Raw genomic sequence first — 16,216 nt, forward strand, 5'->3', positions numbered from 1 at the left:
AAGAATTTTTTAGGATTCTATTCTATCTATTTTTGAATACATGTATGTCTTTTGTTATAGCCCACCTCACAACATTTGAAAGTAGGCAAACAAAAGGTTAAAAAAAATAAATCTCTAAATTAAATAAGGATTTTTATTCTGGAGTGATTATAGCTCCTTATGGAAGGATGAAAGCTAATATTTACTGAATCCCTCTGTGTGCCAGAAATTTCACTTATGTGCTGTATCTTAGGCAGTGTACTAGCCTTGTGAGGTGTGCACTGCTCTCCTTATTTCTACAGGTGAGAAAACTAGAACTTAGGGAAGCCAAGCAACTTACCCCAACTGTTTAACCAGTGGGGGGCACAGCCAGAATTCACACTGAGCCCCCGACCCCAGCATCCTCCAGCTGCACACCCTCATGGAAGGCGCTAATCAAACACCACACACGTGCCCCAGTCACAGAAGAAAGAAGGGCACTTGGCGCTCTTCAAGGAAGGCTTTCCGGAATAGCACTTTTCAAACTGCGGACAGTGATCCACAGACATCATGACCTATGCAACGCACGCTGGTATTTCCTACCACGTGCGTCGCGATGCACTCTGATATTTTCTATTCTATTCTATCCCACTTCAATTTATCTAAATGCTGGACGCAACTCACCAAATGGATTTCATAACTTCCTAACAGTTTGTGACCTGCAACTTGAAAATCTCTGCTCTTGTGGAGGTGGGATCAGAGTGGCTTTTGGAAGGGAGATGAACTGATAGAACACCTGGGTTTGGGGACTAGCCCCCACCAAATCATGCAATGTCTCTGGATCTCTGAAAAAGGAGCTAGATTAGGTGACAGCTCAGATTCTGTCTACCTCTGACATTCTGTGGTTTGGCGAGGACTACCCTGACCAGCAGGTGACTCTATCCAGGACCCCCTCTTATTTGCCTGGTGCATTTGGGGGCAAGAGCGGAAAAGCGGAAGCCAGGAGAGCGAGGATCGGGCTCTCTGATTCCCCCTTGTGTCTCCAGAGCCTGGCCCTGTGCCTGGCACATAGTAGGTGCTAGGTAAATATTTGTGGAATTAATCAGTGCCAAGGGAAACCGCACTGTCACGTGGGGAGGAGATGGGGCTGTGCTGTGTGGCCCCATCTTTGTGGCTAGACCTTGCCATCTGCAGCCCAATTCCCAAACGTGTCAGTGGTTACCTTCCAGATTATACGGACTTGTTTGTGTAGTGTTTTGCATCTCATTTGCATGTCTTTCATACGCTGTGGGAAAGGCACAGAAATACTCCCTCCTGCAGGCCTGCTCCTTTCCCCTGCACGAATATTTAGCCCCTTCATCCTACTAATCTTACTTCCACTCTTGTCCCTCAAAAAGGGCACCCTTTAAACTGGAGGATATGCCAACCCTTCTCCTTCTGCTCTCATTGCCCACCAGCTGGGGATGGCGGGTGGGGATGCGGAGAATGGGAGATGCTACCAGAGACTAGGAGATGAAGCCCAAATAGAGAAACGGAGAAGCAAAGACAGGGAGGCAGCCAGACGACAAAAGGGGAGAGGCATGGGCACAGAGAGAGAAAAACATAGGGCAGAGAAAAACAGAAACCTAACAGAGAGACAAGGATAGACAAGATGACTGCGACAGGGTGGAAGACGTTAGGAGCGGAGGGGAAGGGGCCCCAGGAGTGACGCGGGCCCTGATGTGATGTGATGTGACAAGGCAATCTACAAGCAGCTTGTCTCGGCAAAAATGCAACTGATACCCAAGTGAGGCAGTGCAGAAGGAGCTTCGTGTCAGGAGGGCTCAGGCCTCCGCCCAGAGCCTCACGTTTCAGATCCATTCCCAGAGTTGAGGGCAGGGGTCAGTCCCAAGGCAGCTTTCAACTGAGATGTTTCACTCCTTAGTGGCCAGAACCCTGTGAGCTCCTGGGGCTGGTGGTCGGGAAGGGTGTCATCCCTCCCTGGCCAGAAGCTCCGGGCCAGCCCCTGGAATCAGGGATGGGAGATGCAGCTGCATGTCCTGGCAGAGCTGGGCCCTGCCAGGGCACCTGGTGGCTGAGGGTGTCTGAGCCCGGCACACCCCAAGGGATGGCTGCCCCTCCTCCTCACCAGGTACAAAGGCAAGAGGAAGGGGCAGAATGATCCCCTCCGCAGTGCCTTATCGATGGTCACTGGATGAGGGCAGCAACCACACCTGCGGTTTTCTCAGTTCTCACCAGGTGTTTGATTAAGTAATAGGGAGGGACGGGGGAAGGAGAGAGTGAGACGTATTGGAAAAAGGACTCAGGAATCAGACCAAGGTTTCAGTCTTAGCTTCAGCACTCACTAGCTGTACAACCTGGCATCAAATCAATAATGTCTCCAAACCTCAGCTTCCCCATCTGTAAAATGGGAGTGACATGTTCTCCTTGGGGTCGTTGTGAGAATTAAACAGGGTACCGCGCGTAGAAAGCTTAGCCTGGGGCCGAACACACAGGAAGGGCTCAGCAGAGAGTAGCTGCTGTTTGTTGTGGTCCTTGTTATTGTTGTTCTATTGTCTCTGGATTATTATTCCTACTACATCTCAGGGGGCGGGGGCGGGGAAGGACTTTTCATTTTTCTGTTAATTCTCTGAAGAGGAGGCAGTCGTGAGGAAAGACTGAGCCCCCTAAAAATACAACCTAATAACCCTTCGTCACATCGAGGTGCTTTTTGGAGTTTACCAAGTGCTGTCATGGGCGTTAGCTCTGTGGAAGAGGCACCATCATTTGCATTTATAAAGGAGGGCACCAGGGACCAGAGAGGCTGAGAGACTGGACCAGGGTTCCCCCGCTCACGGGGTGCCGAGCCAGGTGCAGAAGTCATATTCCAGGGCAGAACTGTTCAGCCAGCTGGGAGAGGTCCCAGCAGCCCCCGACCCCGACCCCGGGGCACACTGACCCCCTACCCCCCGCCAGCCCAGCCCCAGCGTATCCCCAGAGATTTCTCAGGACCAGGCCATCTGTCTCCGAGCCCTGCACTGGCCCTGGCAGCCCCCGATCCCCCCAGGCTGCCACCATACACGCCACAGCATTTTACTTCTGCTCCAGAGTAATGAAAGAGGTTTCTTTCCCTCAGAATTTAATTTCACGCCTGAGACTCGGCGATTAATTCCATCCCCACCCCCAGCCCCTTCCTCCACCGCCCCATGGGCCCCTCCGCTTGTAAATTCTGCGGTGCGCCACGGAATTTGTGTATTTTGCATCAATTAAGTGTCACATTGAGTAATTCTTCCCTGGCACCGGGTTTGTTTAGCCCAACCATTCCCACAGGATGGGGAAGAGGCCGCAGAAGCTGGCAGGGAGGGAGGGCGGGCGGGGGCAGAATAGTAATCGCCGGGCATGTCTGCGTGGTGGGTTAGTGTCACTCGAGCTCTTTGACACACATTTTGCTCTGTTGCCCACAACAGCCTTAGGAGATCTGGAAGCAGTGGTATCACCTCCACGTGCAGACGAGGAAACTCAGTCTCTGGGAGATCATAAGACTCACCCAAGGTCACACGGCTTATCAGTGACCCAGGCTGACTGGTGCCTGGGTCTCCTGATTCCCAGTCTCAGGCTCCCTGTGAGAAGCCATGGACAATAGGGAAGGAGCAGAGAATCTTCTGGAAAGTTCTTTCCCCAGGGAGGAGCATTCCTAGCTCAGCCTGTCTCCAAAGGGGGCGGGGGGGGGGTGGCGCGGGTGAGCTGAGGACAGTGGAAGTTTCCCATTTAGTCAAGAAGGGGCCGAGAGGGGCATCAGCGCTCTCACGGTTCACTCTGGAGCAGAATCCGGGGTTAGACCCCATTTACTGAACAAGGGTGGCAGAGACCTGGTTTCGGATCTTGGCTCTGCAGTGTGATCTGAGCAGGTCACTGCACCTCTCTGGTCTCCAGGCCCTCATCTGTGTGTGCCTTCCGAGTCCCTAAGCCAGCTCTACTATTCCATGAGCCTGTAAAGTTCTGCCATGTGGAAAAGGCAGACCACCGGCCCGCCCCATGCCCACGTGCCCCCGTTCACCCTCCCTCAGACGTTTATGGTTCAGTAGCCCTGCTCTGTGCCAGGCACGTGGAGATGCCGTAGGGGATCAGCGCTGCCTCGAGGAGCTCTCGGCCTTCCAGGGGAGCCAGATACATGGCCTGGTGCTAAGTGCTGTTGGCAAGGGCCTGGGGGGGCGTGGCGACAGTGGTCGCCCCTGGGAGGGAAGCGGGGTGGCTGGGTGCAGGGGTGAGGGAGACTCCCTTTGCACTGTGTGCTCTCCTCTACTTTCTGAAGTTTTGTCATGTGCATATTTGCACTTTTCATTCTTTTTCTTTAAAAGAAAAGGCTGCTTGAAAATAAAATGAAAGCAAAGGAAAACTATGGGAATCCAGTGAAAGTGGCCTGAGGGAGGCGTCCAGAGGAGGTGACGTTGAAGCTGGTTTTGAAAGATTAGTAGGAGTTGGCCAAGCAGAGTGGGCTGGCGGACAGCATGCCCTGAGTGGGGAACTGGTGAGATCAGAAAGGGGTCGGGGGGCGGGAGGCAGGCCAAGCCAGGGACCTGGTTGGCGTGAGATCACAGATCCCAGAAGGCCTAATTCAGGATAAGAAGTGTGGATTGTAATATGTAGGTAGAGGGAGCCTATGGGAGTTTTACATCAGGGGAAGGTCCCCGGTGGGCAGAAAACCCAGAGAGGCCTTTTAGGGTGAGAACTAGACTGAGGTAGCAGCCAGCACGCCGCTCACATAACACAGGCATCACACACAGAATCCCACCAGTGAGGGCCTAGGCCTCGGGCAATGTAGGGCGCAGGCCCACAGTCGCTGCTTTCTCTAGGTTTGGGAATGCAAAACACAGAAGCATCGTTGGGGTAGCCAGTGTGCTTTGTGGAAGGCTTAACTTCCGAACCCTTCTGGGCCCTGGTGGAAAGGCACTGCCCCCTCTGAGCCTGCCCAGATTGCAGGTGGGAAGAGACAGGAGGGGACAGGGAGGCCCATCCTTGACGGGCCCAGACTGAGACTGACCAGAATTACAAACCCAAGATGTCAGGATCCTCATGTCACAGGGACTGTTTGTATGAAAGTCCCTCCCTCCCTGTGTCTCTTGCTGTTTCCCTTTTTCCCTCTGTCTGTCTGTCTGTCTGTCATTCTAGCCTAGTCTGCCCACCATATCCTCTCCTCCCCCAGCCCCTGCTCCCAGCCGTGCTTCTCAGGGCCTCCATCTGGCCCGAGTAGGAGCATTTGGGCCAGAGTCTGGGGCACAAGGAGACACAGTGAGCCTCCCACACTGGGTATCATTCACTCCGGGCACCGGTGGGCAGCAAGTTCTGGGGGCCTGCCTTCCTGCTCCCACCCAGGGCTGGCCAGGACCTCTCGTGTTCTCTGCCTTCCAGACCCGGCCGAGTCGATCCCCACCATCCTGGACGGCTTCCACTCCCAGGAAGTGTGGGCCGGCCTCAACATGGAGCTGCCCTGCACCGCCTCCGGCTACCCCATCCCTGCCATCCGCTGGCTCAAGGATGGCCGACCCCTTCCAGCTGATAGCCGCTGGACCAAGCACATCACGGGGCTGACCATCAGTGACCTGCGGACCGAGGACAGCGGCACCTACATTTGTGAGGTCACCAACACCTTCGGCTCGGCAGAGGCCACAGGCACCCTCACAGTCATCGGTGAGCGGGGAAGCCCCTCTTCCAGCTTCAGTAACCTTTGAGAGCACTGTGTGTGGTGGGGAGGGGCGTGGGGGCAGCCGCCCCTGCCTCTGGCCGGCCCCAGGGGATGATCCCCTGGTTGGGGAAGGCAGGTTGGTGTCCTGGGGAAAGCACTGGGTTTGAAATCAGAAACCTGCCTTTTGGTTCTGATATCACCAGATCGTAACTGACTTGGGGAAAATCATATAACCCTGGGCATCACCTCTGTGCCCTTTTCTGTCAAAGGGGATAAAAACCCTGGCCCTCCGACCTCCCAGAGGTCACGAGGGTCAAAAGCGACAGTGACGGTGATGTGATAAGCTCACAGGGCTTCTCAGCTTCTTGGGAGGAGGCAGAGTCTATAATAAGGAAACAATGCTGACGTGAATCCATCAGAGGACATATGAACCCACCAGAGGCGACATTCAGAATATTTAGTGATAATTAATAGAAGTACCGATTGATCAGCGCAGACGCTGGAGGCAAACACCCAAGGCAGTCTTTCCAGGACCTGCCAGTTGGGCATTAACTCTGGTCCTTCCTGTTGCTCCCCATCCCAGAGCCCCAGGGTCCAGGGAGCACGTGTGGAGAGCAGGAGGTCTTCGCAGACCCCTGCTGCTGCTGAGCTGCCGGAAGGGCAGAGAGGTCGAGGCAGAGGGGCTGAAGCTAGGGAAAGAGCCCTGGAGGGGGACTCATGAGACCCAGGGGCATCCTTTGCCCCCCAGCCCTCCATCCCTCCCTTGAGTTCCCTGCTCTCGGGGCTGCAGGGAAGGTGTTGGCAGCAGCGGGACTGACATTTAGAGATCTGGAGACCCAGGATTGTGGGATCTCACCCCTGTGGGGCAGCAGTAGCCTGAGTCCTTGAACTTTGCACCCGAGGGCATTGTGAGGGATTCGGCCTGGGCAGCAGAAAGAGGCCATCCAGAGGTGATCCCATCCCCCCCCTGCAGAAAGGGGCGCTCTGCCGTTGAGATTGACCAAAGATGCTCTCCGCCCAGCTCACCACCTATCTCATGAGCACAGAGCTGCAGGTCTGCGGACCCTCAGGCGGACCAGAGAACCACACAGAGCCCACCCCCTCCTGGCCTTCTGCTGTCCTGTCGCCCTCAGCCCAGATATGGGCCCAGTGTCCTCCCCACAGTCAAGGGGGTCTTGGCAGTTGGAGCACATTTATCTGCAGTGTGGGGAAGAGACCCCCCCTCTGCGAATCCACTGTGAAGCTGGAAGAGCAGGAACAGCTCCAAGAAATGCTCTGGGAGCAACAGTTCATAATACAAATGCTTAGGTTACGACGCTGAAGGCTTGGGGGGAAGGGGCGGTCCTCTTATATAGACAAACCCTGGACCGCAGAGGAGGCAGGTAGAAGGACCAGGATTAGTACCCTCTTGACCTAAGCACTGTCCAAAATTGTCTGGTCTAGAATTACCTTCAACCCCTCCTGCTATACACACACATACACACACTCAAACTCACATTCATACACACACACTGTCTCAGGGAACAGGTCAGGAGGGCCACGTACCCCCAAATCCTTGGAAAAGTAGCAAACTTAACTCTGAGTAATTTGGTGTTCAGAGCTCCTGCCTCAGGACAGACAGGCAGGCAGGTACTTACACACACACACACACACACACACACACACACACACAGGCAGATGTGTTGAAAGTTCACATGCCCACCTCCCCATACACACGTGCACACATATATGGTGCCCATATACACTCACAGATACACACATTCCTCCACGTAACACACTGTCATCCTAGAGCACGCTCACAGACACACAGTAAGTAACTGCCTACGGCTGTGTGCACGCACCGCCTGCCCCTGCCCCCGAGTGGAAGGGTACACCTCATTCTCCTCTGAGACAGCTCCCCACCCTCTCCCACACTGGGCTTGGCTGGACAACCAGGTTCAAAGGGCAGTGACTTGGCTTTTCTCTGTCTTCCATCCTTGTGATAGCTCCTCTCTGCCAAGTTCATGGAGAGGAAAGCAATGCTTTCCATACTCCACATCATTCTGCCCCCAAGCCTCCCACGCATCCTAGCCCGTGCAGGGGCAGTGAGGAGAGAGCGGCTGGCTGGCTGGCAGGGCCCTGAGAGCCCTGGCTGGTGACTGGGACAAGCAGGATGCCACCTGCGTCATGTTGCACTGACATTTCCTGGACAGCAGGCAGAGGCTCTGGCAGTGAGTAGGGAGAGCACAGTGTGAGCAGACTCGTGTGTGCTTTGACTGTGCCCCCCCAGACGGGCCTGCCGTGCCCCCATCTCCTGCAAGCTCCCTCGTTGGGGGTCCAAGGCTCCTGTACAGAACCCCAAGCGCATGGAGATGAAGGGAGAGAGGCCAGCTTGGGAGTGGTAACCAGCCAGCCAGCCAGTGAAGCGATCAACATGACTCAGACAGCAGTAGTGATATAAAGATGAGGGACACCACCCTGCTTTCAAGTGGCTCAGAGTCCAGAGGGAGAGATAGAAACACAAAGAGGTGATTAGAAGACCATGACCTTAGTCTTGTGTTAGTTACACACAGGGAGCCCCAGAAGAGAGATCTTTAACCCAGCCTGGGAGGAGAGTGGTGTCCGGGAAGGCTTCCTGGAAGAGATGACACCTGAGTTCAATGTGAAGGATGAGTAGGAAGTAGGTAGAGGGGGCAAAGGGTGCTCTAGGTGAGACTCTGCGTGTGCAGGAAGCACAGGCAGGCTGCTGGTCTAGACACTGCATTGCTGAGAAGGGTGCCAGGTCCCCAAGGGCCTTGATGGCCTTGAATGCCACGCTGAGTTTTTGGGCGCCGTGGAAGTTCTGAACAGGGCGGTGGCTGGCTGCAGCATGGAGAACCGATGGCGGGACACAGGGAAAAGGGGGGCAGGGAGAAGAGAGTACTGCATGGGTCCAGGCCAGGAGCTGCAGGCCTGCAGCAGGACAGGGGTGGTGAGGATGAAGGGCAGGGGATTAACTGATGCATATAAAGGAAGTCAGAAGGTAGCAAGTGGTTATCTGTATAAGTACAGGAGACAGGTGGCTCGGCCGTGGGTGCCTCCCTGGTTTCTAGGGTGGGTGACAGCGAGGACAGTGAACCAGACGAGGTCCCATCGTCCTCCTGAGCCAAAGGGAGCTTCCCAGCCCCGCCCAGCCAAAGGGCCCACGTCAGGAAAGCACAGGCCATCAGAACAACAGACGTAAAGACATCTCCTGGCCTGACCCTGCCATTTAACAGATGAGTAAACTGAGCCCTAGAGAAAGGAATTCGCTCGTCCTGGTCCCCCCTGCTACAAGGAGTCTTGGAGACAGAATCAGGGCCTCCTGACTCCTGGGGACTTTTGCGACCACAGCCCACTCCTGGCCACACTCCACTCACAGTGAGTCCTTTTTCTTTCCTTTTCCTCCCTGTTTTCCCTCGCCTCTCCCCTGCCTGGTCCGGCACAGACCCTCTTCATGTGACCCTGACACCAAAGAAGCTGAAGACCGGCATTGGCAGCACGGTCATCCTCTCCTGCGCCCTCACGGGCTCCCCGGAGTTCACCATTCGCTGGTACCGCAACACCGAGCTGCTGCTGCCCAACGAGGCCATCTCCATCCGCGGGCTCAGCAACGAGACCCTGCTCATCACCTCGGCCCAGAAGAGCCACTCCGGGGCCTACCAGTGCTTCGCCACCCGCAAAGCCCAGACCGCCCAGGACTTCGCCATCATCGTGCTCGAGGGTGAGCTGGGGCCGCCGGAGCAGACGGGCGGGTTCAGGGCTCCTACGGCCCGGCCAGAGGCAGGAGGCATTCCTTCAGCACTCACAGCACTCCAGGCAGATGCACTGTCTTATTTAATCCTCCCAAGGGCCCTGTGTGCAGATACTTTTTTTTTTTTTATAATAACCATTTGACCGCTGAGGAAACCGAGGCTTCGATGACTTGCCCAAGGTCACACGGCCCTGCTAAGGAAGAGGGCTGGGGTGTGAACTCAGGGCTCTTAACCGCCATACTCTGTTGACTCTGCCCTTCAAAATTACTAGAACTTCACTATTAGAAGGGCCTTCAGTAGGGTCTCAAAGACTCTCGGTCTCCCAGAGGCTCTGGAAGGGTGCTGGGAACCTCTGGATTTTTGAATCCTCTCCCTGCCTGAGGTCTCTTCACTGCAGGCCCTGTTTCTTACCATGGACCTGGCTTTCCACCTGCTTCTCTCTCCTTTTAAAGCTACTACGCCCCCAAGGTTCCGCACCCAGCACCTCTGTGTATGGTGGTTCGGGTCGTTCACTACGCGAGGTGCTCAACTAAGAGGGTGAGGATTGAAATGCAGCTTGCGCTCCACTTACCAAGCCACGCACCCACACTGGGCTGTGGCCACGCAGAGGAGGCACCTTTTTCTTATTTGCACAGAGATGCGGGGGGGGGGTTAGCAGAGGCCCTACCCTTACCAACAAATTTAGTGGTTCCCCAGCTCCTTTGTTGCTCCCATAATCCTGTTCCTTCCAAGGATTTTTCACTGTGATAACGAAAACACCAAACCTAGGCAAACCCCACGGGTATCTGTCTCACTGTTACAGCCCAGGGGTCCTCATTCCTTGGCAAGTGGGGCATGAGAGCCGGGCATCCATCGAAACTAAGCCCTCATCCTTCACCCGGTGCCCAGCAAACTGCCTTCCTCAGCCCCTGCCTCCTCTTGTCCTGCCCCATCCCTGGTCGCTCTTCCCAATGAGGAAACACATCAGCTGGGCACAGCCTAGTGTGAAAGGGGTGCCTTTCATCTCAGGGGACCTCCTGTCTGAACTGCTCCCCACCCAGGAGCAGACTGCTCCCCCCCAGTGCATTTTCTCTCTGAGGGTACCCCTGTGCCGTTGGTGGATCTCACAGGGCAGCTGGTGCCCACCAGTTCAGAGCTGGGATGTGGAGAATGAGGCTGGTGAGAGGGGCAATGAGCTGGAAGGGAGGGGCAGCCAGAGAGGGAGGGCTGGGGAGAGAGGCAGAGGAGAGGCCAGAGGCAGTGGCCACGCCAGGCAGTACCAGGCTCCACCAGGCACCAGGCTCTCCCTCAGAAATGGGGCCAGGGGCTGGCAGCCTGAGTTAACGTCAGCATTTTGGTGTGACATGTGGGTGGGATGTGGAGTGCCATGTTACATTTGCCTTGCTTTTTTTTTGTATGTTTGTTTTGGTGTTTGACTTTTTCAAGGATTTAGCACCTATTTTAATCCTTTACAGCAATCCTGTGTGGAAGGATGGCCAGGGTTAATGATTACATCCCCCATGATCCATGGAGGAAGTGGGGCCCCGGGGGTTACTTATGCTGTCCGAGGTTATTCCATTAACCAAGACTTAAGCCCCAAAACAGACCCCACCACCACCACTGGCCCCGGGCAGCTCACATGTTAAGACTCAAGCTTCAGGCTTTTGCTAACAGAGTTACAGCACCAGCACCCCTCCCACTCGAATCAGAGCTGGAATTGGACCATTCAGGTCCTGGTTCCACACATAGCTAACCTCTGAGCCTCTATGGCTTTATTTAAAAAGGGAGGAGAAAGAGGCAGAAAAGGAAAAGTTGAGAGGAGCTAACATTTATTAAGCACTTGCAAAGTGCTGTGTAAGCATCTTTAATGCATTAATTCATTTACTCCTCACATCATCAGTACCAGGAGGATATAATCATTATCCCCATTATCTCCATCCTCCACAGAGGGGAGATGGAAAGACTCAGAGAGGTTAAGTAACTTGCCCAAAGACACAGAACTAACAGGTAGTTGAGGGAGGATTCAAATCCAGGAGTCTTCATTCACGTGCACTAAACAGGGTTTTGCGGATGGTACATGAATCTTGGAAGTACGCGGAAGGGCTTTACCATTGTTACGTCCTCTGCGTTGCCTCCTCCCCATGACGAGGTGGGGTGGCCTGGGGGGATGGTCTCTCTGTGACTCGGTGAGCCTTAAGGGGGCTCCTCGCTCCCTGCAGACGGCACGCCCCGCATCGTCTCGTCCTTCAGCGAGAAGGTGGTCAACCCCGGGGAGCAGTTCTCACTGATGTGCGCAGCCAAGGGCGCCCCGCCCCCTACCGTCACCTGGGCCCTGGACGACGAGCCCATCATGCGGGACGGAAGCCACCGCACCAGCCAGTACACCATGTCCGACGGCACCACCATCAGCCACATGAATGTCACGGGGCCCCAGATCCGCGACGGGGGCGTGTACCGGTGCACGGCGCGGAACTCGGTGGGCAGTGCTGAATATCAGGCGCGAATAAACGTAAGAGGTGCCTGTCTACATTTAAATATCAGAATAGGCTTTTGAGTTCCTTTGCCATCTCTGTGCTTACCATTCTTCTTGTGGTGATTAGTACTTATTCTTAATCGTCATTTTGATTTTAGTAGAGGTCTCTCTCCTCTCTCTCCCCGTTTCCCTGCCCTCCACAAGTCCCATCATCCATTCGTGTGTGTGTGTGTGTGTGTGTGTGTGTGTGTGTGTGTGTGTGTGTGTGTCTGGTACCGTTCTCCCCCTTTGCATTCCCATTCCCCATACCCCTTCACCCCTCCCACAATCCTGCCCCCCACCCCGTTCCTCCCCATCAATCTCTCTGGCCCCAGGTACACTAAGTGCTCCACTGGCACCTACAGTCCCACCAGGGCCTTGCAAGGCCAGGGACAAGGAAGGGGAAGTGGGGCCAGGCTTGCCCTTTGATAGAGGTGTCCACCGAAGCTGTATCCCACTCCCACAATACTCCAGGAGGTGTAAGCAGCCAGGAGCCAGGGCACCAGCATCTCTCAGTCCACCCTCCCCTGGCTACCCTCCAAGACCCCAGCCATCAAGAATAGGGGACTCAGGCTGGGTGAGGGTGCCCCAAGGCAAGCACCTTCAAGAGAGGGGGAAGGAGTCCTCAAGGTGACCATCCCCGTGCCTCAGGTCTCCAGGTTGCTGTGGTGAGAGCAGAGGATCCTCTAAAGCTCTTTGCAGCCCTGTGGTGTCAGATTGGTCCTCATCTGACCCAACCAGTGAGCCCTGACACGAGAGCAGAAGAGGCACAGGGGAGTGGGGGAGAAGGGGCGCTGGACTAGGGGCACTGGTGGCTGTCATAGGCACGGGGAAGGGGAGTGGGGGGTTCATGCTAAATTCACCTGTGCCAGGTATCCGACCCCCCATGAGAAATGTGGCCTCCCTTTGGCCACCCTCCCACCCTCTCTGAACTGGAAGGGGACAGAGCTGCAGGGTCGTGGGAGATGCCCTGGTCCTGCCCCTCACCTACTGGGGGGGGAGCTGGAAGCCCAGAGTTTCATGTACCCATTCCAGCACTAACCCTGCATGGTTGCCTCTGAGCCCCCTTTGCAATTCCCACGTGGCCATCCACCTACCTGACCCAGGTGATGACACTCCCTCCCCTCCGCCAGTGTGATCAGAGCCCCTCTTTATAGCCCCTTCTCGGGGGCCCACAAAACACATTTACCTGTTGAAAGAAACTCATCCATTGAAGACCTTCCTATCGTCCTTTAAATAGTTAATGTATGTGCGATCCTTTTTGGTACAAGACCATTATGAGCAAATCAAATGAAAATAACAAAATCTCTACTTTTCCACTTTCACCCCCGAATCTTAACCTCCTCATAAATGAGGACTCGCCCTCCCAAATCCCAGTAACTTCTTGGTGAGGCTTTAGTTCGCTCATCTAGCCTCTCCCGTTAGGGGAACGGAGTCTCGCCCTGGGCATGAATGAATGCAAACATGTCTGTTTGCAACTAATTGAAGATAGTAACAGTAGTCCGGGAGAGACCACGGAGGCCCCCAGTTCCAACCTCTGCCTTTAGTCTTGTTTTTGTTTTTGTGGGTTTTTTTTTTTTTTGGTACGCGGGCCTCTCACTGCCGTGGCCTCTCGCATTGCGGAGCACAGGCTCCAGACGCGCAGGCTCAGCGGCCATGGCTCACAGGCCCAGCCGCTCCGCGACATGTGGGATCTTCCCGGACCGGGGCACGAACCCGTGTCCCCTGCATTGGCAGGCGGACTCTCAACCACTGCGCCACCAGGGGAGCTCTCTGCCTTTAGTCTTATAAAAAAGGCCTCCCTCTCCTCCTGCCAAATTTCCATCCCCTAAGAGTTTCCGAGTCCAAGCAACTGAGAAGAGCATCGCGGGGCAGCGCCCGGCCGTCCCTGGCTAACCGCGCCATCGCCCCTCCCCTCCCCCTCCCTCCCAACTCCTGCCCAGGCCCCCCCAGCATCCGGGCGATGAGGAACATCACAGCTGTCGCCGGGCGGGACACCCTTATCAACTGCAGGGTCATCGGCTACCCCTACTACTCCATCAAGTGGTATAAGGATGCCCTCCTGCTGCCCGACAACCACCGCCAGGTGGTGTTCGAGAACGGGACCCTCAAACTGACTGATGTGCAGAAGGGCATGGACGAAGGGGAGTACCTGTGCAGCGTCCTCATCCAGCCGCAGCTCTCCATCAGCCAGAGCGTCCACGTGGCCGTCAAAGGTAGGCCTCCCCCAACTTCCAGCCTGAACCGGAGCCCTCCTGGTCACCCAGGATTGTGGGCCACTCTTCAGCCAGCCACTCAGGCAGTGGCAGGCAATCCTGAGGGAGTGGAAAGCCACGGAAGAGAGGGCTCCGGCCTGGAGTTTGGACAAAAGGGGGCAGGGTGGAAGATTGCTGGGGGCTGGGAGGGGGGAGATTGTAGGGGGTACATAAGAAGGCCACGGGTACCTCTACATTCCAGTTCCTTCTGTGGGCTGCACGACACGGCAGCACTGGCCCAGGGGCATGAGGGGTCAGTGGCACCTGGGCAAGAGGCCCAGGTCAGAGGGGACAGGCTATATTGTTCCCCTGATGTTAGCATGGAACCACCCAGAACTCAGCAGGGCCCCTGAGAGACCAACGGGTAGGAGAGGGGCAGGAGTCGCAGAGCGGAAGCAGCAAGAAGCTGGGTGGAGGGTGCATGTGCTGGGTGCCCTGACTCCCTTCCAGGGCTCAGACTGGCCGGCCGAGGCTGCTTCTATGGGATGGGCAAGGACCTTCCACCTGCTGACGCAGCTGGAGGCCTGGAGAGCACCGCCTGGTGCCTAAACTTCTCCTCCCTCCCAGGCCCGCCACACTTACCTGGGTGAGGTCTGTGTTTTGTGCGGGGGCACCTAACACAGTGCCTGGTTCATGGCAGCCGTTCAGTAAATGTCTGTGGATTAAACAAATGAATGCATATAAATGAGCAAATAAATGAATTTGTGACTAGACGACAGCTGTCCCCTGGGTTTAGGGGCTGTGCGGGGGTGTGAAGCTCCCTCCCAAACACATTCTTTGGAACTGACAGGCCTGGAGATTGTCTGGACGGTGGGTGAGGGCAGGGTGGCCTGGTCACCTAGGAGGCAGGATGGAGAGGTGGCGCCTGCCAGGCCTGGCTAAGGAGAGGTCAGTAAAATCCAGGCAGCTGGGGTGGAAAGTCACTGGGTCAGTGGTGGCCGTGCTGGGTAAGGGGCTTATGTCACTTTCTGAAGAGCCAGGGCAGACTCACGCATATCCCCAAGGGACCACATGAACCCGGAGAGGGGGCCAGCCTGTGCTCTAGGGCCCATGGGAAGGAAGAGAAAGCAGGGGGGTCTGGGCCGGCAAAGGGGCCCTGGCACAGGGGGAAGGCCCCAGGGGGCCCCAGACTCCTGAAGCAAGATGGAGTGGAGGCCTTGTGGACAGGAAGAGGGGAGTCTGGGGGAAGGAAAGGTTTGGGGAGACAGATGCTGCCTCCGTTTTGGGCCCCTTCACGCGTGTGGTGAAGATGGGACCTCCCGGGGCAGATGTCAGGAGAACAGCTGGAGAAACGGAAGGTAGCAGCAAACGTGCAATCAGTGCTTCACCCCTCTGCTCCTGTCACCGGGGCTCACCCTCATCGGCACACTGGGGCCGTGTCCCATGCGCCCTTGTGCGTCCACCACCTGTCACAGTGCCAGACAGTGTTTGTTTCTTGAGCTGAAACTGAGACATTAGTCTGGGTTGGAGTGACTTTCTGGGAAGCCTGGCTCTGAGCCTGAGAACTGGGGGACGGGCTGTCTCTGTGGCCCATCTCCAGCCTGGGGAGGAGAGAGGAGACCCTAACAGCATCTGCCTTGCTGGCCCCCCCTCCACTGCTGCACCCCAGCCAGGCTGAGGGGCATCTTGGCCCCCCCTTTCAGGCTAAAACCTTTGCCCAGCCCAGGGGCCTTGTGCTGGCGGGAACCTCACAGCCCCCAGGCCCCATCCCCAGCCTGCCTTCCGTTCCCAGCATCTCGGGGTGACCTGCCTATATCCATTTCTGTCACAAGCCGTGGACCGAGAGTTTACAGTGTAAACATCACATATTAAAACATCTAACCTTTGCTCTACTCCCTTCACCCGCCTGCACCAGCGAGCATTTGGCCGGGTTTGTTGGCTTAAAAAAATAAATAAATACCAAGGCTCCAGCGAGCCTCCGAGTATGCGGAACATCCTGAAAGCTGCTTCTGCTCATCAATTATTCAGCCCCATTCAGGGAGCGATCAGTCCTAATGAATTGAATCTGATGCATTCCGTCTCAGCGACTCGCTGGGCCTGTTGTGATTGTGCTGAGCGACCATGTCTCCCAGCCCTGGGAGAGGGAAAGGGGCATGTG

The 16,216-nt window shown here is 55.8% G+C and overlaps 1 protein-coding gene across 1 annotated transcript in view; it reads left to right on the forward strand.

The window, feature by feature from the left end:
* The window catches only part of DSCAML1 (DS cell adhesion molecule like 1), a gene marked incomplete at both ends in the record, with an annotated part of 342,843 nt that overhangs the window by 242,498 nt on the left and 84,129 nt on the right, over window positions 1-16,216 (forward strand). The window contains 4 exons of the mRNA XM_082661172.1: window positions 5,347-5,625; window positions 9,066-9,341; window positions 11,571-11,867; window positions 13,807-14,079. Coding sequence (XP_082517298.1) covers window positions 5,347-5,625; window positions 9,066-9,341; window positions 11,571-11,867; window positions 13,807-14,079 — 1,125 coding nt within the window. The remainder of the gene's footprint in view (window positions 1-5,346; window positions 5,626-9,065; window positions 9,342-11,570; window positions 11,868-13,806; window positions 14,080-16,216) is intronic.

The sequence above is a fragment of the Grampus griseus genome (genome assembly GCF_964374135.1).
Source record: "Grampus griseus genome assembly, chromosome: 8".
NCBI lineage: Eukaryota > Metazoa > Chordata > Mammalia > Artiodactyla > Delphinidae > Grampus > Grampus griseus.